Raw genomic sequence first — 25,429 nt, forward strand, 5'->3', positions numbered from 1 at the left:
TCATATAGTATCCCTTACATGAGCTATATCACCAATACATAACACAAGTAGATGGAATAGGAAGTGCTTTCACAGAGCAAAATAGTTTGTATATTTTCCACAGGAAAAAAAAAAGGTCATTCACCTACTATAATTTTTTTTTTAATTCTGCATTTTTTTAGTCTTAAAATGTGTAAAGAAATCACACAAATGAATAAACTTCAAAAACAAAAAGAAGCAGAGAAGCTCTCCCTAGAAAGCAGAGAAGGACACTTATGCATTAATTTAAAGTTATTTTCCTTTTAAATACCTTCTAATGACCCAAAATGTATGTTGGGTGATTTAAAAAATCGATCACTTTAATCAAAATTACAAGTTCAAATTCTCCATGGATCAGTGTTCAGTGACTACAGAATCAAAAATGTACATGCATCACACCCCCCACTTCTCAGTCGCTCCAAGTCCAGAGTACAGAAAAGAATCAGTTCTCATTTACTACAAACCTGTGAATTTCAGGCTCATGCAGAGACAACTAGCCAGCCCCTAAGTCTCATTCAGGCTCTCTAAAGAAGCCCTAGGTAGCACACAAATCTGATGCTTGCCTTTTGCAGGGGGGGGTGGGGGACAGAACACCATTTGCAAAATACTTCAAACTACTAGGCACTGGTGAGGTGGAGCTTACTTGGAACATTTCCTCAGTGGCTCAATTCATCTGTACACTGTATTAAAAGGGGAGATCATTTGCCTCCCTGGCCACTCAAACACAAATCACACCCCAGCTATTCAAAGAGCATATATATTTTTTCTCCACACACTAGCATTTTTGCATCTCTCACCAACAGCCTATCACAGGCACCTTTCTAGTATTTTTAATGTAGTTAAAGAGAACTGCAAGAGAAAGGCAAGTAATGTTTGCAAGAGAATTTACTCGTAACTAGAGATGAATGCTTATGTGTGCAGAAAACTTTCAAGTGTCCTGAAGTCCTGAACTCTTAGGAAAATTGTAGGGAAAACAAAGTTTAGTCAACTTAACATAGAGTAAGGGAGGAAGATAAATTTCTGATTACAAATACATCTCTACAGGGATTCAGGTGAGATTTCTCTGCCCAAGGCTGCTGACACCACAGGCACTTACCACCTCCCAACACACACTATTAGAAACATCTGAAATGCTAAAGCACTCAGGACAAAAACTTTAGTCAGTCTCAGTGATATTTCACTCAATCACACTTTCTCCAAAGTAGCTGGAAAATCAAAAATGTCTACTTCACATACGCTGCATTACTCTCCAACTTCACATATTCTGCATTATTCTCCTCCTACCATGTTTTATTTTTAAGCATACAGATAGGACTTCTAAGGTTAGCAAGACATGTGCATATTGAAGTTGCCCTTAATCGTACCTACCCCACAGCTGTCAGGATAGTTTCACAGCTATAACAACACAGAACTGAAAAATAACTCCCCAGCAACATCACGAACCGCAGAGATCTCACTTCGCRGAGCTGGTGGTAGGATGTTTATTATCTCCTACATCTCCAACATGCCATACTGAGCATTTTCCACAAGATACACTATCACTTTACCTTGAAGAGCAGGATGAAGCCAGCTAGTGAGACTACCCTTTCCCAGCAAAAGGTGACCAAGCACACTGAAATTTAGTGAYTGTAATAACATTTTACTTTCCTTAAAGAAAACCATTTTGAAAGTAGGAAAACAGATTTCTTTAATGAATTATCTTCACTGACTTATGAAGCGTAACAATGTATCTTTAGAGACTTAGCACAGACACAAGAAATCTGACAGTGCTCAAGTACCCCCAAATGACCAGAGAGAAAATTTCAACTTCAATAATCCTAAAGGTCAGAAGCATTATTAAACATGACAGATGCCCTCACTATTCAACACTAGAGGATATAGCTATATTTGTTCCAACCCCAATTGCTCTTGCTACATGTAAAGCAGCAAATGTACCATTTAATATTTTTTAATCTAGAAATAACACACTTCCCCCCCCACCAAACACATTCTCAAGATGACAACTACGGACTTATTTGGCAGGCAAATATGTTAATASCAGGTGTAGGAAGTAGCTAGGTTTAATTTGGGTAACTAGCAAGAAACAAAACAGTATAAAAGAAAAAGAAAGAAAGGAAAAGGTGCTGAAGGGTACACTGTCATGAGAAAGGGGCTTAAACAACTAAGAATATGGACAAGTGTATGTTGTAAATGAATATTCAGTAGTTCTTGTTTCTATAATCAAGTCACCRCAATTAAAGGTGTCCTTTATATATAAATTAATAGCTACGTATCTCCCACTTGATAACACACTATGACAAAAGCAATCCTAACTATATTCTACCACTATGAGGAATATCTTCATCCTCTTTTCCAGTATTTGTTTTTGTCCTTGGCTTCCAGCCAGACAGCATGTGGGGGCTTTTAATGGAATTTAACTATGCTTCCTTTTTTTTTTTTAATTATGTAAAATAACACAATAGAAATTCTGCAAAATGAGCATGGGATTTCACATTCAATCTTATGTTAGTTCCTGTAATTCTTAAATTCTCTTTTCTGTTTTATACAGAAGTTAGCTCTCCAAACAGCTTTACAGTGAATAGCAGTGATTTGCCGATTGAAAAAAAATAATAATAATAAAAAGCTGAAAACGATCATCAGATGCAGCCTCAAGGCACTATCCTACATGTCATCCCTTTTGGGGTATAGCAAGACACACAGAGCAGCAGCTCACCAATGGCAGCAGTGCAGGATGTGCAAATGGCTCTTCTGTTACAGGAGGGGTTTCAGCAGATACTCACACTAGCCAGATAAAGAGCTCACAGATCTTTTGTTGGGGGTGAATTCTCAATAGCCTCCAGAAGGGCTTTAATTTATCAGATGGCATGAAGCCAGCAAYGAAAATATCAATTGCTGGCCTTCTGAAAGCCCAGGGGTTCAAAACCCTCAGCAAATAAAACAAAGATGGTGTTCACGTTAAAAAAAATATATATATATGCATAGATTATTCTGTTTCACACACACATACACACAACCCATAAATTTAAGGTCTGGATTTGAATTGTAAAAAGATCTAGGCCATATGGAGGGGAATGGAGGAAGCGCTGGAGTTGATCCCTAAAAATCACGTACGTATACTCCTAACTCCCAGCTGTTTAATCCTTGTTCTTAACAATGCTACCGTCTGTTTTAAACCCCCAAATAYGAATGCTCTCTTCCCTTCCAAAAGATGGTGTGATTATGACGCATGACATCATAGCTCTGTATAAATTAATTTAGTTGCATTAGTGCATTACACTATAAAGCTACTCAGAAAAAGAAAACCAAAAAACCCCCACAGAAGTCCTAAATATTCTTGACAAAATAATCCTACTGATGAAATTACAGATATCTGCCAACATCAACCAGCTCTAAATATGTGTTCGTATAACCTTGTGCGCTCTGGGAGAGCGAGATATGTTGGTTTATCCACTTGAAAATTGGTTTCTGCACTTGGCTTCATATGACATACAACAAAATAAAAAGAATACTGCAATATTTTTCTATTAAGTTCAAACTCCAACATCCACATTAACCACTAGTTACACGTCCACAAATCAGCTGTATTCCCACCTCCAAATCCAAATTTTCATCTGAAAGACATTCCAAGTATCTTGATATTTAACACATGGAAGGCAAACAAATCAGTTCAGCACTTTATAAGACCAACCTGTTAATACAGAAATTTTTTTTCACGTATATGTGCATGTGWGTGCGGTAAGATCTAACCTTACCTGTGTACCACAGCTTAATATCTATGTGAAAATTTGAAGTGCCATCTGGGCAGAAGTTAATCACAAATCTATAGAGAAGACTGCAAAAGGGAAAGGAATTATTAAAATGGATTCATATGCATCTGAAGTGATTTTAATTCAAAATGCCCAGCAAATCTCCCTGGCACTGCTGACAAATCACCAGCTGAAGTAAATCCCAGATAATGAAACATTGTAAGAAAGGCTCTATTTAATAATTTAGGCCCTGTCAAGGAGTTTGTATTGATTCTTGTTTTCAGCACAGGGAGAGAATGTTATCTTCAGCCTTACAGCTCAATGACAGCATCAGTGAATTTAATCACTGTGCAGCTCCTGCCATGCAATCCTTAAACTGTCACCTCTGATTCTTCATCATTCCTTGCTCTTTCCTTCAAAACCCTCTATACCCACATTTTAATAGTAATCTCCTTCCCCACATGTGCCCCACTGCAATCACAGCAGCAGCAGCATTTCAAGCTGCTTCATGTTAGAGGTAACAGCCAATCTCATTTGCAGTCTAAATTTTTTATTTTAAATAATCTAGCATTCCTTCAAAGGTCTCATCTATCTCTTTTATTAGCAAGACTGCTCAGTCTTAATAGCAGATTTATCCACGCTGAAGGTAGGATTGTGCAGTCATGGGACAGTGACTCTAGCAAAGGTTTTGAGCAGAAAGAAAATCTTTCAGYCTTTTCTTGGCTATAAAGGTGGAGATGAATGTGGGAAAGCCAGAATCTATATTAATCAGCATTTTTTCCACACCAAAATGGAAAGGTCAAGCTGCCTCATAACTGGCCAGGAAAAATTAGCCACAGATTAATTCAGCTGAGCTTCAGGAACAGAACATCAATTCATCTACAAACAGAGTGAGGCTTTTAAATACATAAGCACTTGTGGCTACAGAAACCTCACCCAGATATCTGCATTCAAAAGCATTATCTCTTATAAAAGTGCACAGAATAACAGACCTTAAAGCGTTTGCTAAAATGCAAGGTAATATATAGGAAGAAGGCAAGGGAGAGGAAGCTTACATTGCATAATGCAGAAAAAAAACAATTTATTTTTGTTTTTCCTTAGTCCAGGTAAGATGCAATACTTAAAATTTTAAAACCCTTTGGATCACAGTAAAATGATCCCACAGGCTCCTATAGCCAAGGTCATCATACACAGATTTTCTATTACAGGGTACAAGCAGCATTTCACAACTGTCTTTTTTATGCACTTCTGCCTTTCCATCCAGACTATAAATTGTTACAAGGCCCTGGGGCAATCAAGCTGTATACTCCATTCAAATCAGGCTTCAAGGAGAAAGCATCACAGTCAAGATGCTTCAATCAAGTAAACATACAGGCACAAAGGGCAACTGCATCACAACTAATAATGTTTTCTTTCATATGGCAAATGCACCATTTTTCTGTTTTAARAGCAATGCAAGTTTCTCTCTGATGCTCAGATTCAAAGTGTAGCCCATTAGCATTTTAAATGTGACACAAAATTAAATCAAAACCTGATAAATCAGAAGCATGCTGCTAAAATCCATTTGCTGGTTGGGTTCTCTCTCTCTCTCTCTCTCTCTCTCTCTCTCACACACACTTTTTTTTTTTTTTTTTTTTTTTTTTTAAGAGGAAAAAGGGAAGCCTTAAGAAGGAAATTTTGACTCATTTATTAAACATCAGAAATTCTAGGAAAAAAGTATAGATGACAGAATGAGAGAGGAGAGACATAAAATTTATTTTCTTTGTATAGATTAACTGGTGTCATGGTCAGGGATATCWTGCTAATAATACCAGCAGCTATTTATTTCTTTTGGCTATCAKCAATAGCCCTTTGATCGTTGTTTTTGTTTAACCTCTTCATCTCTACCTTTTATTGCAGGAAAAAAAAAGCATATAGATTTCTTGGTTGATAGTTCTGCTTTCTCTTTCAGTTTGGATGTGGCTTTTTCCGTTTTTCACTTAAGGGTTAGTTTGGAATTGCTTTTGTTTCAGTAAATTRATCAGTGCCTTATATTCAATATACTTGTAACTACACAGTTCTGTTCTGTGAGTAGCTACACTTTCAAAACAGTATTTTATTGTTTGGGAGAGAAATAAAAAATTACTCAGTTCTGCATTCTGTTCTGCTTCTTTTCTTCAAAGCACTAATGTTTGGCAACCTTATTTCACTAGTTAAGTCTGCATACACAAAACTATTTTCAACACCCATGGCTCTTTACTGTTCTTGAATTGAGTGAGGTAAWCATAGTTGGGTACGTAGGATTTTGGATGCACTGCATAATAAACATTGATGTTGCAAAAGTCACCACTATTGCTGTGTCATATTTAAGACACTGAGTTACTGAAGGTGAGGAGGAGACTGCTCTTGGGATAAAATTACCTCACTGCCATCACTGCAGGCTTTTTTGTGCACAACACGCTAAGCTGCTGTCTTCTGAGGCAGCAGTTCACGCAACTAGACCGTCCGAGCGCTTGGCGCAGAGCACCCACCTCTACGCTCCTCCGTACACAGAGGGAAATGTTTGCTTTTATCAGCTTCACTGGATTTAAAGAGCAGTCATACTGGATTTCTCCCTCTCACAGAGCATCCCCTTAGGCAGGTGGTGGTGCACGTAATGGGCAGCGGGGAATGAAAAGGTTACCTAAGCCCGTGCAAGTTCACATCATCACAACCATTCTCCGTGAAGGGCAGTCTCCTCGGCCAGCAACAGATAACGCCTGGTGTTCAACGGAGAGCTGCTCAGTGGAAACATACAGGCACACACAGCACCACTAGGAAGAGCAGGCGGCAGGGCAATCCTTGACTTCTGAACGGAACAGGTACCAATACCAAACAAATTACTTCCTTCAGAATTTCTGGAATGCCTCCTCACTGAGGGATCCAAACAGACGGCAGGTTAGTCAAGATAGCTAGCCCTACCAGCGTACCCCSAGACTCAGATCGGCAGCCTACCTGAACATTCAACAGAAAGCCATTCGTTTTCTGAGAAGTTTCTTTCCCAAATCTGCTGAAAATACAGAGGAAAATGCTGCCACCTGTACTGCAAAAGGAAACAGGTCTTGACAAGAGATCAGGATATCCACTAGACAYTGGCAGGACTGGATTTTATTTTTAAACAAGATTTACTCCTGTACGCAACTCTTTCAGGATGCATCGACAACAGAAAAGGCTCTTGCTTTTTATCAGGTCAATCTAAGTAACAAGAAGCAAAAAAGCAGAAAAACAAACAAAGAAAACGAACACCACACCAGATATACACACACACCACTTCAAGTTACGACTTTCCATAGCCCTTCCTGCAATTCACTGAGGTATGTTAAACAGAGAGCCTCATCTTTTCCTAGATATTTCAGGCTAGTTATAGCCTATTAGTTAACAGTAGATAYTGCCTCCATTCCTCCCAGGCTGACTACTGAAAAGGCATTTCCTTCCAATGGGGTAGGGTCCTATGCAGAATAGCATTAAAAGCCATTTCAATGACCRCTGTGTATGCATATTAAATGGACTTCTACATATTAATTGGATTTTCTTGTACCAGTCATCTAGGTTTCAGTCACATATTTTAATCACCTGAAAGTAATCACAATCAACATTTTGAATTAAGACAAAGAGAATGGACTGAATTTTAGGACACGTTACTGTTAACAAAGAGACACCCAGAAGCTTCACTTTAGGAAGATTATAATGCAAAGCATCTGTCAAGATTTTAACTACAACAGTAAYTGTAAGTAACAAGTCCATGAAACCCAACTATTCCAGAAAAACAATAGGTATAAAATTATATCTTCAGTTGGATGAGAATACAAACCTACTTCCTCAAATGGCCTGATCTGAAGGACAATCCATTTTCAAAATGTAATCTTCAATTTAAACAAGAAAAAGAAGAATTTGTTTTTATTTTTGGAGGAAGTAAGCAAACAAGAAGTATTCCTGTGTGAAAAGAGAAAAAATAATGGCTGAACAGATCCTTCGCTATTCTCACAACCAAATTCAAGATCTCATTTCTCTGTCAGAAACTCAGAACAAGGAGATCGAACTGATTTTGGCCATGTTTGACTTATTCTTGGCAGAGCTTAGACCTCAATTCATAGATGATAGTAACATTAGGGTRTTTTATAAAGTAATTAACTGTAAAGATCAGACTTCTGAATGACTGCATGAAAAAAGTAAAGACAGTATCAATGTTGGAAAATTAGCACTTGGAGGAGGAAGAGACATTTGATTCCCAACTGTGTATTTCAGAGTTGTTATACCTCTAATCTTTAGCKCTGAAGACAATTCACCTCTCTTCACTTTTACTTTATTACCAACTCAGTCATCATCATTCTGTTGTCTGTGAAASTGATTAACATGTTTATAATACCAGAGAGTATTAAGAATTGCTATGATTTTTTTTAGATTTCCTAAGATTTTTTGATTCATGTCAAATTAAACAGAAAACTATGTTCCAACAGTGCCCCTTTCCTAACTTTGTGATTACTAGAAAAACTGTATTTATGACTGGAGTGTGTTATTTAAATGCCTGCGTTAAAAATTCAGTACAACTACAGAGCATTTCAGTATTAAGTCAAAAGAACTAGACTTGTATTCCTGTATCTTTGGTACATCACTTCAACAGGACTGCTGCCTCCAAAATACAACAGAAGCACCAGATAAGACAGGGTACTGTAAGCGATCCAACTCAGACACAAGGGTGTTTTTTCTTTGAATGGGAAGAAACACAGGTGCAACAAAAATGAATCACACACTGCAGCAGCCCACAGCACTCCATTAAAAAAAGTTCACTTTAAGCACTGCACATCTTTTTGCTTTGATGAACATACCTGCTCCAGTCCCATGTAATTTTTATGTAAACAGGTTGGTGCTGTAGGCAGCTGAAAAAAATCCTTGTCCAATCAAGTCTGATTCACAGGGAACATTTCTCATTCCTATCTTTCAGTTTGCTTCTCCAAGTCCTGCTGTTTCACTTCAAAGAATGGGTTAACCAACCACRTAACTACTGTTGCAGAAACCAAACTTTCTGGTGAAGTCCCAGTGCTAGATCAGGTTTATAARTGAACATGTACGCTTTCTTAACACCTGAGAGTTCTGCTGCAATCGGTGCACAACACCCACCCTAAACAGATACCTGAACACTTCCATGACCAAACTTAAATTATGCAGCAATCAGTGCTATTGTATAAAAGCTAAATTGACAAGTAATAGTCTATTAGTGAAGGCATCTAGTGTAATAAAAAGGTRAAGTAATCATATTGTCTGGAACCCTGCAATCTTTTTCTCCAGCAGCTCTATTATTGCACTGTATTGGATCTGTGAATTTGTCTCTGGAATTTAACAGGTCTCTGCACACAGAGGAAGCTCTGTCAACTAGATCTGGTTCAGATCAGGTTACAGTGGGTTTGGCAGCAGTCTTTGCCTTTAAAGAACAATCAGTAAAATTACCTTTATGCTAAATTCTCCTAACTGCTAGAAGATTTACACGCCTCCCATAGGGCCAGTTTCAAACACAGCTGAGATGGTTTGAGAGAGGATTACCAATCATGTTTACATTTAAACCTCCAGTTATGAAGTTTAAAACCACTGTGCTTCTATCAGACTACCTGGTACTAATAATYAATTGTAGAGAGTCTGTCACACAGAACAAAAGCAAAGACAAGTTTGTTAAAATTATCAAATGTGCATATGGAATTTACTAAGTTCAGTAAATCCCAGTTAGTAACCACTAAAGATACAATAATTGTGGCAAGATTCCCAATTATGTGAAGACAGCACACAGGTCCAAAGGCAAAAGCTTAAGAATATGATCTATGAAAAAYAATTTATTTGAATGGTAGAAGGAAGCATCTAATTCAATAGATGAACTGGGTCAACACTGCTCTTCTAAATTGTGGAAAAAAAAAGAAAACCCTCTACATATTTTCCCTGCTATCCTTCCCCACTTCAATCTTGAAATTCTATCACCTTTTGAAGCCAAAAGGCTCCTTCAAGTGGCAGCTGGATTTTGAACCCAGCTCTCAGATCACATGGGCAGTCAGAAGCTGAAAGGTACAAGCAGGTTTTCACTYCCAGCTTCTAGATGCCAGCAGCCTTTTTAAGCAAGTTTGGACAGAAAAAAATAGTAGAAGTTTGAAGACACTTTGTCTTAAAAATACTCACTCCTGCCTTTCTCCTGTCTCCCAACCTTTACTTGGGTCCTAAACGTGCACTGAATTTAACTGGATCCTAAAAATAATACTGCGCAAGAAAGGAATTTTGTCTATTTAGGAGAAGGAGCTATTCATTTAAGCATCTTTCTATGGAAAGACTAAGTAGAAGCAACTGTATTTGTTGTCATTGTAGAATCTTCCACTGAAAAATGGACAGAAAGCTTGTTTACAAAGACTTATGCTTGGGAGCTTAAGCTGCCACAAACTGCTAATGTATCTTCCATTCAAATTTACCACACCTGCACTGATAAAAAAAATCACTATTTGTATAAGCTCAGTTAAAAGCAAAGCAACTCAGAATCACAAGATATCAGATCAGGCAGCACCCTTGTAAACTCTTGTGTTTGTTCTTCCAACCGTTGAGTACTCTCCCCTTCTACTGAATTCAATGGAGGTTCAGTAAGTTCGCAAGCAGTTCTTCTGAAATTACACAACATGAAAATGCCTAGTGGGACAAAAGATTTCCCAAGCCTCACCTATGCCTCCAAGAGTAGAAGATAAATCTGAACTCCAAGTGGAACAGGCCTGGGCTGTGAATCATTAAACGTGCGTTAAGAGTTGAGTCCYGAACAAACACAAAAAGGGAGCACCTTGTAAAAGCCACTGCAAGTTCATATACTCACAAGCTGCAAGTAACCCCACTGTACTTTTTATGCTTTTAAGCTATAAGCAGCTTTAAAAGAAAGGAATGATTATTCCCAACAACTTTCTTGTTAAGAGAAATTTGAGAAACATCTGTCATTAGTGAAAAAAAGGTTTTTGCGAATCATCTTAGCTCCCTACAAATTGAACTTACCACTTCCACGCATATGCACAGGCTTCTCAGGAAGGATTTTAAAATAGTTGGTTCCAGCTTGAATTTCTTTGAAAGATACTTTGACATCTGTATTTGAACGGAGGCATTGTGACAGTRGGCCCTAAACCAGTTTGTGTGGTTGAGAGTTTTCTTTTGCTCCCTTCCCCACCCTTCAGACAGGGACTTAGGGGCAGCAATAGGGCATTCACTGCCAGTTAGGGGAACCACACACAGCTTGGAGAACAGAGAGAAGTTGACAGACATTTGTGTTTTCAAGACTAAGGCATCACCTACTTCCTCAACTCTGAGCCTTACTGAACATCCTTCTTCATGTCCTGAAACAGACTTTGAAATAAACAAAACCAAAAAATAACAACAAAACAAAAGCAAAACAAAAACAAAAAAACCCACTACCCAGACTATGGACAACAGAGACACGGAAAGAGCATTACATTAACACTGTTCCTTCTAAATATTTTAAGGAATTAGGTATAACAAAAACTATCAAGTTTSACCATGAACTATGGCTTTATTTTCCTTCTCAAAGTCTAAAATTCATTATGCTGAACAGATTCCAAGTGCTTGAAGATGAGGTTTGCCATTTTCAAAGCTAAAATAAAGTTACTGAGAATCTATATATCTGCAACAACTTTTTTTTTTTGATAAGCAAATACAATCTTTCATTTGACCTTAAAAGAACAGCATGTTTGAACCCCAGGTGGTTTTCCAAACTTAAGACTAACACTACAAAGTAGAAAAGGATAAGAGATAAAGGAATAAGCAGAGTCCCTTCTGTCACCACCTTCATTGCCTAGCAGTATTTACAAGGTTCCTTCAGGTTTCAAATCATGTTTCTTAAGAGCAGTTTTCTCAAAATGACACTGGAACTTTTTTTTTTTTTTTTGGGGGGGGGGGGGCCAGCGGAGGGCAGTTTGTCTGATCTTTTTTAATTAATTTATTTATTTATTTATGAAGTATGCGAGCAAGTTCTCCCAGCAGAGCAGTACCGTGCTATTGGTATACTTCTGGTGCTGGTGTTACTCAGTTGTCTCTCCAAAAAACATACAAGGCTATAAAYATATCCTTGGATGTACTTTTGAAAGATGTCAGTCTTGAACAGAAAACCTGTATTATGGAAAYACAGAGACAATGGCAGACCAGAAAAAATATGACCATTTCCTAAAGTGCCCCTTCTTGATGACAGTTTCTCTAAGACACAACACATCATAACAATTGTATTTTACTTCTTAATTCCACAAAGCTATTGATATGAATCCCAGAAAGCTTGAGGTAGAAACRGTTAAGACAGAGGAGAACAAACGTTACATGCAATGCAGGTAAGCAAGACTGATCAAATCACTTAACTTCTTCCTACCTGGCCAGCCTTGATGCACCATTTGATTTTCTGGGTGAAGAGAGAGATCTGAAAAGCTAGCTTATGATCTCCAATTGACCAAAAAGAGCAGCATACTGGTTTCCAAACTCATTCTCCCAAACTCAGCCAATCATAACACAAAAACTAATTCACAAACAGAATAAACACCTCCCCAGCACCACAGTTCTCCATGTGAAGCRAGAAAAAACAGGATTGTAATAGTGACTACAAAGAAAGTGACAGAAAGTAAAGCTTCATCAGCAGGATTAAACAACCATTASTAAAATAATTTTTCTTCTGAAAATCAGAAGACCTGTTGTTCCTCTAAAGATTCCTCTACTGCTTTTAGTGGAGTTGACTCATCCTAACATGTCAAGAGAAACTTGAGATGAAAAGTATAAATTAATCCAAGAAAACATACCATTTTATCTGCCATAATTGTGTTGGAACTGCAAAGGGCACATGCGGTAAGGACAATTACAGGTTTCTCCGAATCACAAGATCTAGACACTAGAATACAAGCTGCTCTGAAATTATTTGTAATGCCTGCACTTTTGAAGCAGCATAATTTCACTTAGGAAGTCATCTCACCCCGTCTTCCTAAATCACTCTGGTCTTATTTGACAAAGTGAAGTAGACAAAACAGTTCTAACAACAGATACAGTCTTTCTAACATAACTTGTAACACGAAGGGGAGCAAGTCTGCTTACAGGGGACACACTACCCCAGAATTAAGTATTCTCTTTTGCCTTTTTAGCCTCCTCCCACTCGCCAAACAAAATGAAGCTTTGAAAGCTAAACTAGAAGATAGTGCTAGACTTTGCGGAACCAATTCCTGGTTCCGTAACAAAATTAATCATATTCAATGATGGTTAAGCTCTTACTGGAAAAAAAGAAATAAACCTCAATTTACCTAATGAACAAAAGGAATGGTACTCTAGCCTCTTCCCAAGAATGACTCTCAGTACTCAAAATAGCACAAGTGTATCACACACATCGTTTAATTTATCATTTTATCTCTCACCTATTTTAAATGTAAGCTGACAGTCCTTGTTTTGAGCACTAAAATAAAAGAAAAGGTCCTATGTCTGAACTGCACCTAGAGGAATAGAAAGCATTAACTAATATGTACAGCCAAAAATTTTTAGTAATGAAAATCAGGATGATAACGTACTTAATTAGTAGGTGACATTAAAAGCTGTTGACTTTTTCTTCCCTGCTTCACTCGACAAGTTTAGATGAAGGCAAAACATGACTCTTTTCTCATTGGTATCTGCCACTAAAAGAATACAGATTCAAGTGTCCTTTCCACTGTACAACTTTTCTTTCCCCCATTCCTTTAAGAGTAAAAATCAGTGACAACTGCACTGAAGACTAATATTTGCCAGCATAATCAGCATCAGGGATATTTTTAAAATTGTCTCTTTCTTATTTAAGATTAAAAAGTTTCTTGTATATATGACACCAGAAAAAATAGCAGGGAGATTAAAGAACTCAAAGCAGGCAAAAGTAAGTAGAAAGCAGTGATTTTTTTTTTTAAGCATACAACTGCAGACAACACTGCTGTCATCTCCTTTGTGTATGGAAAATACACGAAAAAAGAAAAAGGGTATCAAAACACACTGCACTACACTCCCCACATAGTTTTGCAGACAGCTTCAGCGTGTTGTACTAGACTAATACCTGYAACATAAGCTTCAGGTTTTATTGCTGTTAATACCCATAGCAATTAATGTAACTCAGCAGGAGCTTCTGCCCAGAATGGCAACTATCACACTGCAATTCAGCATTTTATGAGATTCTGTTCAAATACAAAAGCACCTCCTAACGTGCAAAGTACAAATGAGGCTTAATGCATTTTTACACAATATTATATTAGCTAAAAATCCAGCAACTCCATTAAAACTGAAGAATTTTTTTTCCCCCCAGTGTATCAATATTATTCAAGTTAGAAAACACTGAAAGGCAGCAAGTACGGACACAATAAAAGTTGCGCAAGAAGCACAGAGCTACCAAAATTTCCAAGAATCCAAAGACATCTAAGAAAAATTACCTGGAAAAGTATGARTATCATAGACAGAGAATGAGAATGGACATAAATATTGAAGAAAGCTAACAACGACAGCATAAAGAAGCACACTGTTCTTCACTGTAGTTTCACAGAAATTGTAAGGTGGAAAAAGGAAGATTTGAGCAAGAAAGCTAGGAAAAGAAAGATGTATTTTGATAGCAACACATTGTCGGTGATCTACATCAACAGACTATGTATTAATAATAAGGACAGACCTATCAGTAAAATAGCAACAGCAAGAAGATCTGCAGTAACAGAATTACTTTTTTCAAATATCCTGCTTACACTACCCAAAGCATTGCAAACTCCAAAACAAGCACAGGTGTCACCTGTGGCACAGAGGCAGCAGCTTCCTGCTCGGCACTGTGCCCAGAGTAAGGGTTTCTGCATGTAGCCRTGGCAGACTGGGAAGGAACATGTTTGAGTCTAAAAATCAGGATAATAGAGGGCAAACCACAATTCCAGCTCCTCTGTTCTGAGGCATATCCCTAATTTTTTTATTTTTAGAATGCATTAAAACATTCTTAAAATGCTTTCTCTTTTTCCTAGAAATTTGTCAGATGGGTTTAGTCGCTTTGCATCTTCAACTGTCAGTCCATCAATAAGCTGATATATATCAACGTTAGGCTATCYCTGTGTACTTTATTTTCACAATGACACTACTTAAAGCTTACTCCATACTAGAGGTAAAGGCACTGCCAAATTTAGCTTCTAAGGAAAAACTGTTAACTTACTGTGCCACAATTTCCACTAAAACACTCAGAAGTTAATATTTGTGCKAACTACAGAACCTTACGAAGACGACAACTGCAGTTTGAACTGYATGGCCCAGCTAATCAACAAACTATCTATACTAGGACAGATCACCATTTTAACAGCAAARCAGCTACCATTACAAAAGTTAAAGCTTTACTCAGAAGCAGCTAAGGGAAGAGACACTGAATAAGAAATATTACCACCTCAGCAGAAAACAGGGTGAGGAAAAGGAGAAGAGGGAGATGTGAAAATTGTCCTTACCAGTTTGAAGTCTTGAATGCTGCAGATGAAATATGGGGTATTCGGTCGTCGACTTTCAATATATACGCAATCTTTAAAAAACAAGATTTTAAAATAATGGAAATTAACTTCTGTACTGCAAAGTGAGAACATAAACAGGTGAATTAAAAAAAAACAGCCTAAGCTTAGAAAGAGCCACCATGTTCATTTGCATAACATGTAATTTATTCCAAGTACGATCTAAAAATAGAAACTAGATGGTTTATGATGATAAATAAGTGAATTGGCTGCATAAAAATCACCTTTGATTCGTATATTTTATTAGAAAAACAAAGAAATTCATACAAGACTCAATTTAGTTAAATAAAATGATCARGTCATGACCTACGAACCAGACCAAAATCAGTCAGGAAACTAATCAAATCTCTTGTGGTTAACTTGCTATTAAAAACACAACACGAGCATATTTTCCTCTTCTAATTGTAAAGACAACCAAGGTAAACAGAGATGGAATGCAGTAAACTAAATTAGATTTACCCCAAGGAGGAACTGCATGTTCTCAGATTACATTTGTCATGACAGAGGATGTATAATTACTTTTGTTTGATTTTGACAACTGGACTCTAAAAGGCTGCTGTAAAATACAGTATGTTGGATTAAGAACAGTCTTGGCAATAACTGCAACAGAAGTGGTGCCTCAGAATAAAATTACAGCATGAATGAGAAAGAAGTGCCTGATTAATCATAATGACCTTGGCAATCAAAACACACATCAAAATTTGCTAGAAGGCAGAGACACTGCTCTCAAAGCCAAGCAAATATTTAATGGGCAGTTATTGTGTTCTCCTTTTTTATATTCACATAGATAACTGCTATTCAGAAGATTGAAGTTTTTTGTCTTCCATTATTCCATGAGTGATTCTCCATTAGCATAGCTGTATTTCTACAGAAAAAAATACCTTATAAAATCCTATGTATTGCAGAACACTACTAATGTTCTGCTTCATGTCTTCCAAAACCTGAATGCTCCYGAAAAAAGTCAAGAACATTTCCTAGTGCTTATGCTCCACAAAGAACATGAAGAATGCATTGCCATCACTTATACTGATAAAATATCCTTCTGAGGGAAAAAAATATATATATATATATATATACACACACACACATATATATACATATACACACACACATATACATACACGCATGCACACACACATACATACACACGTGTATGTATATACACATACATGTACACATACACACTTCCTAAATTCTCTTTTCAGATGATCTCCACAAATATGCAAGTAGGCCTTTATTTTGTGCTGTGTCAGCAGTGTGCCCTCATACTTCAGTCAAGGTTTCTTAAAACAACTAGTGCAGGAGGAAGAAACTGTTCTGCCATTCGGATGCCAAGCTACATGATTTCCCATACCAATTACTTTTCCACAGTCTTCATGCAGGAGGAAGACCTGGAAGTTAGCATGCTGTGCCTCAGACAGAGTAAACCAGATGCAAAACCTCCAGCATCCTCACTCCCCATCAAATCAGTATTTTTCTTACTGTGGAACCCTGACAGCAGAGCAGTATCTGTTTTCCTCAGAAAGCTAGAAAATAATCTCAACACACTTGTCTCTAAGTCTGCTAAACAGGATAGTTAAATTACATGTTCAATGGAAGGAATTCAAAGGCAAAGTATTCCTCAGTCTCACTGACTCACAACTCCAATCTAGACTGGAAAGGATTCTGGTCTCTGGGAGGTTACAAATCAGGTTGATGTCAGAGCACGTAAGTATCAAAGTCAGGCATAAGGTCACCTTGCCTTCTGCACCGAAAGCAGCTCTTCAATTGACAAGCACAGTGCACTGTGGTCCACATCCCTAGAGAAACTGGATGGTAGCAAACAGCTAAAAGCAATCACTTCAATTGTCAACAAAACCTTGCCATGAAAGCTCAATTATCAGGGACATTTCAAACAGAACTGGGAAAATGCTACTTAGACCTTCTTGCTCCCTCAGAAGTTTAGCACTAATATTATATTGCATTAATATAAATCTAGTAAAAAAAATAGAGAACTTCTTTAGGCAATTACTTAAATTAAGAAACTAAATCTACAGAGCACAAGTTTACAGAACAGATCACTGGCTCAGAGGTATCTCATAAGCCCATTCAAAAAGTACGAACTAAGGGTAAAGTGACAGCAACAATGCCAAGAGTAATCTCGAAAATGGACTTGAGACACAGAGCATCTTCCTCCTTTTAAATGCCTGTGCCTTGTTACAACAGGAGGAGTCATTTCCTGCTCAGTGTTTAGCACATAACCATAGTAACCAACTGATGCAAAACCAGTAAATCCAAGTGTCRAGTTTTGTAAATAAGTGTTGCAAGTAAAAACAGGCTCCTTTACCACATCAGTCTCTATCTATCAGGAATTGCACTGTTAATCATTTCACAGCAGCATTTTGATGAGTGAAGGARGAGACAGGATCAGCAGAATAATTTATTTAAAAATGTTAGTGCTATGCACTAACTGTTTCCTTTTTAATAAGTAAACAACAGCAAACATTTTTACATACCACTTCAGTATCTCAATAGAACCAAGTAGAATCATGTCCATTCATTTTGAGTACAACTTGTCTTTTGCAAATTATAGAATCATAGAATCAGTAAGGTTRGAAGGGACYTCTGGAGATCATCTAGTCCAATCTCCAACAGTTACCAATTTCAAATTGTGAATTTCCTGGCTAAAGATAACAGCAGTTGTTTCACCAGGGTATCTATGTACATTTTAAAAGTTCAAATGTCATACATGATCAACCATCAACAYCAAAACAGCTATAATCTATTTAACTTGTAACTCATGTTTATACATGACTTTTTATCCAAAAATCTTCAAAACCCCTTACAAACTCCCACATCACAGCATCTCTTGGGAGGGAAGTAACACACCTCCTCTATCTCCTCACATTTACGCAGGTATGCAATCAAGTTAATTCAGCAGGTACAGCAAGTTAACCTTATCAAATTAAAGAACTCCTACACTAACTGCTTAATATTCCGGGTCAATAATCCACAACATGTTCCACTACTCATCCCCAGGAAATTTTTAAGGTTTAACTCAGATACYGGAAACAAATACACAAATTCACAAATTCTTTTTCTTAGTATCTCAGTTTTGCAGGTACAATTTTCAGAATGCTACCAGTCAGCACACAGAACAAACAGCAAGCATCCCTCTGAAATGGTCTAAACAAAAACAAAACCACAGAATTTGGCAACTGTTATGGATATAGCAAACATGTTGATTCACTATGGTATTGCAGCAAAGGAAGGAACACCTGGCTGCCTGCCAACATTTAAAACAAAGATGCCATCCAGTTAAGATGACTCCAAAGCAATAGAGAACATAAAGATAAGAAAACAAGTTAATCCAGGTGCAAAGCAATGTCATGAAAGACAGAAATCAGAAAAACACCCAAAGGAGAACAGTTACAGGTGCATCCAAACCAGCTATTCAAAACTCACCATTAAAAAAAAGGAAAAAAAAATCCCACACAATTATTTTCTTTTACCAGAGACACCAAATACAAGTATGTCAATTGAAAGAACAGCTTCTRTGTGGAAGCCACATAAAGGAAAACTGCGTAACATTTTTCTAGCACAACAAATCTGCGTGTATAAGCTTATAACCTATTAAAAAAAAATACAGAAACAAGCTAGGTCTACAATAGCCCCTCCTCTCCCTATCCTTAGTGCACTGCGGGATGCTACTGCASTCATTTTTTCATTGATTGTACAATGCTGCAAAATTTTAGCTCAACAGAACATGCTACGTAACATAAAGACATTAGATAATGACACAACAAGCTCTCCAAAAGGAAAAGGGCTTTCCACAACCTTCACCACTACAATGGCAAAACACAATAAAAACAAACAAAAAATTAGGTTCCTTGGCACAGCTAGTGGGATTCACTGCCTGTCTCCATCTATGTCCCTTCGGAGCCAGAAARTGTTTCTATGATACTTGGAAGAGATTCACTATGCCTTTGGGCTTGTGACAGTCTCCACAGGTGTACCTGTTCTGAAGTGTATGTTAATATTACCATGCAAAAAGCTACTTTTAAAATTAGAGCTCAAATACATGGACTTAAAGATCTTTTGGTTAAAATAAAAAAAAATAAAATAAATAAAAAAAACACTTCACATTTCTGAGCACATGAACTTCTATCACCTTAGCAGTGCACTGTACATCAGAACCATCTTCACAGCTAGAGTTCTTTTGAGTTTCAGTTAATGARTCAACACCTGCATCATCCAAGCATGTAACGCCTTAGGCTCTCTGTACAGCACGCTGTTCCACAGAAATAGATGTTCCCTGAAAGCCATTGACAAGGAATTACCTGCAGCCCCCTGACACCACCTCTACAGCAAAAAGCTTCGCTTTCGCAGTCTAGGTGTCAGCAGCCTGAGTTCCRATATAGACACATTTTCCAGCTCTGACATCCCAACATTGTACTGGCATACATATTCTTTCCTTCATTTTGCTTTCCTTCAAATATTCATCACTTCGGAACACATTTCAGTGCTCTGAGAGAAAAAAATGACATGATAGATTCATAATAGCCATCTTTCTTAATAAGCTAGTTATAAAATGAGCACATAGCCCAGCAGAAAACAAGTTCATGCACAAACCACCAGATGAAGCAGGCTTATGTCATCAGTAGTAGCATATGCTCCATGTTCAACTAGTGTGCTAAACCACAGTTTATGTACACTTACCCCTGGCAACATACACTTCTGCTTGTCTTTCATATCCACGACTTAATACGGAGGTAGGCAAGAGAGAAAGAAATTACAYCACTGAACCCTATTTTCAAGCCTTCAAGGGTTTGGTAAACTCTAGCAGACCTCTAACTGTAACACCACATTTGGTGTGGTGGTTTAGTAACAAAGTTATAAATACAAGGAAGAATGCACTGGGAATGCTACATACATGGTTTTAACTAGTAAAGCATCATCACTGACAGGTAGGGAGGTATACTGCTACCTCTTCTCCTCCATATGCCAGACAACAAACAAATTGCTAGTCTGATCTTTYAGTGTCACTTCCCACTGAGCGGATTACAAGCAACACTGCTGGCTCCTTGTCAGGAAACAACGTGCTAGAGCCCTGTTCTGCAATAAATAGTTCAACCAATTTACTGTGTTCATTTGAAACACACAGGAGTACTCCTGACGCCTGGGCTGTAGTCCTTATTTGTCAAATGATTTTATTATGAAGTGGTATCATAGTGAATCCATTTTCTTTAAAGGTTTCTGCTGCTGTTTAATGGACTGTGAGTATAATTTAGATTTCATCCATTTAAACTCATTGAAGCCTGGCTTCTGATTGTACAATAAATGGAACATATTTCTATTCAACAAAATTAATGACAGTTAATTGTACTCTGCAGATTCCAATTTTATAAAAGAAACTGTTCTGCAATTCAGGCACCAAGCTACATGATTTCCTGCACCAATTACTTTTCCACACTTTTCACGCAGATTCACACCTCTTTATAGCGCTCCTCTTGAAAGACGCTTTCTGATATACTTGGCTTACAATTTTGACACAAAATTCTGATTTTCTTAAAGCAAGCAGTGTGCTACCACAAGTGCCACAACTTAAGCAAAGAAGTTGTAGATACTCAGTCACTAACGCATTCTGTCTTAAAAGCAGTTTTCTTACTCAATTAAAAACATGAAAAGGGAAGAAGGGGGGAGTAAGAGTGCAGCCTGCTTAAAAAAAAAAAAAAAAAAACACTAATTTCTGAGATCATCAGCTTAAGATCTCCTTCAGTAACAGATTAGGTCTACTGCATGCATTCCATTTAAATCAGTCTTTTCTGATTTTCAAGGACTCTGAACACATTTGATGAGAGATGCAGCATTTGCTCCAAACACTTCTGTTTTCCAAAATCCTAGCTAACCACCTGTCCTCCAAACCAGAATTGGATGTACTTCAATAGCTCTTTATGGACATTCATTTATAAAGTACTGTGGAAGACAAAAGACAAGCAGCACCATAAACATACTATGTAGCTACATGACTTCACTTTTTTGGATACTCTTAACTCTTAATTAAAAAAAACTTAATGAAGAAATTAACACATATAAGAACAAGGGGCTACAGCGAATTTGTCCAAGTTCTTATGTGTAAGCACTAGTAATAAGCCTAAAGAAGCCAAAAGATGTTGTCGTCATGGTCTATAAGAAGTTTCAACGGAGCAGTCACCAAGATATCTCACAATAAGGCACATGATTGATACACACAAAAGCCCTCATATCGTGCCCTTTCCATTTGTTTGTGTGCCTGAAATTTTGTAGTAGGCCACTGGTGATGTTAGAAGAAATCAAAAACGTATATCCATGAAGCTATATTTAATACGAAAACTGGTACCTTTACGTGGCTTTGAGTTTAAAAAGCCTTCTACTGGACCAGGCATTATTATAACTGTGCCCTACTATACCGAACAAGCACAGCAAGAGGGCTTAGAAAAGAAAACTCTTCTATTCTCAAGTCTGCCACAAACACCAAATGGTTGTTTAACTTTTATCCCTTAGTCATCCTTTTGATAATTGAAGTGTAACACAACACATCACAGAAATGCATATGGGATTTATCTGTGTAGCCCTCAAGTAGGGGGAAAAAAGTTATAGCCATTATTACTCCCCTAGTAATTAACTTACCACCTTATCTTCCCAATCAGACAAATGGATAGACAGTAACTTATAAGCTGTCAGTGCAGCCCTGAACAGAAACAAATGTTCAGGAGAAGAAAAATTGAGCATGTCACTTGCATCAGAACGATTTTCACAAAATTCTGCACTTAAAACACTACATTCTCTGTCCCCTCAAAGCCTGCTGTGATGCAAATACTGACAGTCACATCAAGCAAGCTTATCTGCTGTTCTACCTATTGCCTAGCAGCCTCATATTCATCCATCTGTAATTTTTATAAATCAAACTCAGTAGCTCTGAAAAGGATCTGTGTTTTAAAATTATATTAAGTGATGCTTATTTTCTAAAATGATTTTTTCCTATTGTTTAAATTCGTAAAAAGCTGCCTTTTATACAGAAAAAAAAGATGCCTTTTATACAGAAAAAAATCAATGCAACAGCTGTAAGGTTGATCTTATAGCATAAGTGTAGTTACTTTCTTTCAACATGGTGATGTTACCAGTTTTTCTTCATTTTAAACTAAAATGATCAAGCTAATATGCTAGACACTCACTTAAGCAAAATACGCCCATGTAAGAAAAAAGTGCGTTCCTCGGTTTTAAGAAAAAAGGAATGCAAYAGCCACAATAAAGATGCAAGTATAATTCATTTCCAAGCCAAAGGAAAAAACAAACAAACATGAATATGTACATTTAGGCAGATATTTTATTTCCTAAGCAAATAAACAACAACAAAAAAAAACCCTTMAATCTCTATCAGTCTTCATGGATATCTAACCACTCAAGAATAGAAAAACTTTTTTGCTTTAGATACTCTATGCTTTTGGTAAAAGCATCCATAACACAGTCTGAACAAAAAGGAGGAGTGGAAGAATTCATTTTTTCTGTCTGTGCCAAGCTAAGCAAAAACATTCTCCTCTGTAGCTCACATTACCTCAGTTGCTTCCCTTTAGAGTTGCACAGCTCTGTCATTGGGTGTTGTTTTTTCAAARCTAGCTTGGCAGAACAAATTGGCTGCACAAAAGTTACTTTACAGAAAAAGAAATAAGTCAATATATCAGTTTGAAGATATCCAGTTGCAGACATAACACCTTACCAGTGTGGCCAATCAAGCATTAAGGTAAAAATAGAGAGAACTTTTAAAGGAAAAATTATTTTTATTAATTCTCAAATTGTATTTACCCCTTCCATTTCCTACTCCATTTGGAAACTGAGAAAAAAAAAAGTCTCATTTAAACACAGTGTATTTCACTTAACATGCAGGCAAATAACACCAAGCACCAAATTTCTAGAAAAATATTTACCTTACCTATAATATCCCTCTCAATAATGGATTAATTCTTAGATGTATTTTCACAAGACCTATACCACAAAAATCAAGCAGGAAAGATGAATCCCAGGATTAAAATTGGCTAGATTAAATGTCATTTTTCCCCACAAAATGCCAGAAAAACATCCAGACTAAAATAAGAGCAATCTTCTACTCGGGAAATGAACTGCTGTACTACAGGAAGTAACTGTCTAATCACTCCCCAGTACAAAAGCAAATACRAGAGTTCAGTGTACTGGTTACACAGGAGTTGTCATGATAATTGACCAAACACTCATCTATCTCATGGTCAAGGAGCAACCTTTYACAGAGTAAAAAATAGGAAGAAGGGCTGGTAGATCAATACACTCCAAGCACAAACTCTACTGTAAGTGAGATCAACTGAAGTCCTTTGAGGAGAGGCCATGCACAATTACTACAGCCACAAACTCCAGTCTCACTCCCTGAATACTGCTCCTTCAAGGTACATTCCCTCCTTAATCCAATTTTTCCACAGTTGCATTCCACTGTTCTTTTATTTCAAAGTTTCTGTTAGTCTAATTCTGTAATGGCATGCTGCATTCCCCATGAAGTGTTACTCTATGGACAAGTTGCAATCTTTCTACATTCATCTGCTGCAAAAGTAATTCCCTAATGCAGTCTGCAAAACCAGTCATATTTGTGTTCCACAATTACTTATGGTAATTAAATCACAAATTTCCAATTACAGCTGCCATAACCACCCAGGGAAAACATCATATTGATAAGGTGTCATGTAAAGTTTCACATTCATCCTACAGCAGCTCAAAAATACCAATGCTTTACAAGGTTTTCTTAATTTCTCATTATAAACTTCTCAAGGAACACATTAAGAAGCTTATTTTACACACAGTATATTTACAGAGCCCACATAACTCACGTTACTTTTAACAATGCTTCATTATAGTGTCCAACAGTAGCATATCCCCTTTATGTTACAACATCCCATATTGTGTTATGATAGAACATGTAGGTGTCACAATCAAATTAGTAATAATATGTTACAGAAAAAAAAAATCACATTATCTAAAATTCTCTACTTTGAAAATTAATTTTTAATACAAATACTACCATAATTTTATGTATCAACARAAATGAAAATATGAAAAAACTACCTGTTAAATCAACATTGGGTGACCAATAGCCACAACTCCAGATACCCAGGTCCACACTTGGTATTCTTGCCTCCTTAGTATTGTTCTTCATGATTTATACACAAAAGCCAAACCAAAGTCAGAGGAATCCATTTACAAGATGAACCTCTATTGATCTGCATTTAGGGAGACTCCATCTGTCAAATAGCAACAACTGCCCATATACACAGCAATGCCTTCCACATTTAGAGTAGATATGGAACACAGCAAGTACACCTTCAACCTTTTCATTCTGGCTTATAATTTCTGTGAACACTAACAGTCCATATAGAAACTTTACTTATATGACCTTACTTGGAACAAAATCTTCATGAATAGCCTCAGGGAAATCTAATCAGCTGTTTGTCATCTGTCCTCATTTTGAACACTAAACCAGGGTACAATGAAGTGCTCTTTAAAAAATGAAATAGAAAACTTTAGTCAAACATAGTTAAACAGCCTATGCATGTTGTCACTTAATTATTTCATCCCCAAAATATTATTCATCTACCACCTTAAAAAAAAACAACCTTGTTTTTATTCTCAGCATTTGAGATTTCATGAAAAACTACAACTAATGCTACAAATAAGAACAATCCCAGAGTAAAGAACATCAGCAATACATAGGGAATATCACATATCTCTATAGACTTCAATCAACTTAAAAGAAAAACCTTCTGGGACACCTACGCGCACTGCCTGTTGACCTGACATATATTAAGGCCCATGTACCAATATAGGGCTTTTCTCTATTTTTCCCCTTAATTATTAAAGAGGGAATGGATAAAGAATGTAATTTTTTTCCTCCCTTAAACAGTAGCCTTCAAGATGATCTAGTCTTTTAAAAGCAATTGGAATGAGCCTTCCTCATCATCATTCAGGTATGCAAAAAGATTGAAAACAGTGGTGCAAATGTGAGAAATAATGAAACATTTATGAATGCATTAAGAAGCACAGCTTCTGAGGTAATTCCTATTTACAGCAGCTGAAAGTCTGTCACTT

At 37.1% G+C, this 25,429-nt stretch overlaps 1 protein-coding gene across 4 annotated transcripts in view; it reads right to left on the bottom strand.

The window, feature by feature from the left end:
- RERE (arginine-glutamic acid dipeptide repeats) overlaps nucleotides 1-25,429 on the bottom strand; it is a 201,357-nt gene that overhangs the window by 139,478 nt on the left and 36,450 nt on the right. For all 4 annotated transcript variants that reach the window (XM_085298978.1, XM_085298977.1, XM_085298976.1 and 1 more), the window contains exon 3: nucleotides 15,251-15,321. In XM_085298978.1, coding sequence (XP_085155104.1) covers nucleotides 15,251-15,321 — 71 coding nt within the window. The remainder of the gene's footprint in view (nucleotides 1-15,250; nucleotides 15,322-25,429) is intronic.

This window comes from Rhea americana, unplaced genomic scaffold (assembly GCF_003343005.1).
Source record: "Rhea americana isolate MKP2758 unplaced genomic scaffold, rheAme1 scaffold_143, whole genome shotgun sequence".
NCBI lineage: Eukaryota > Metazoa > Chordata > Aves > Rheiformes > Rheidae > Rhea > Rhea americana.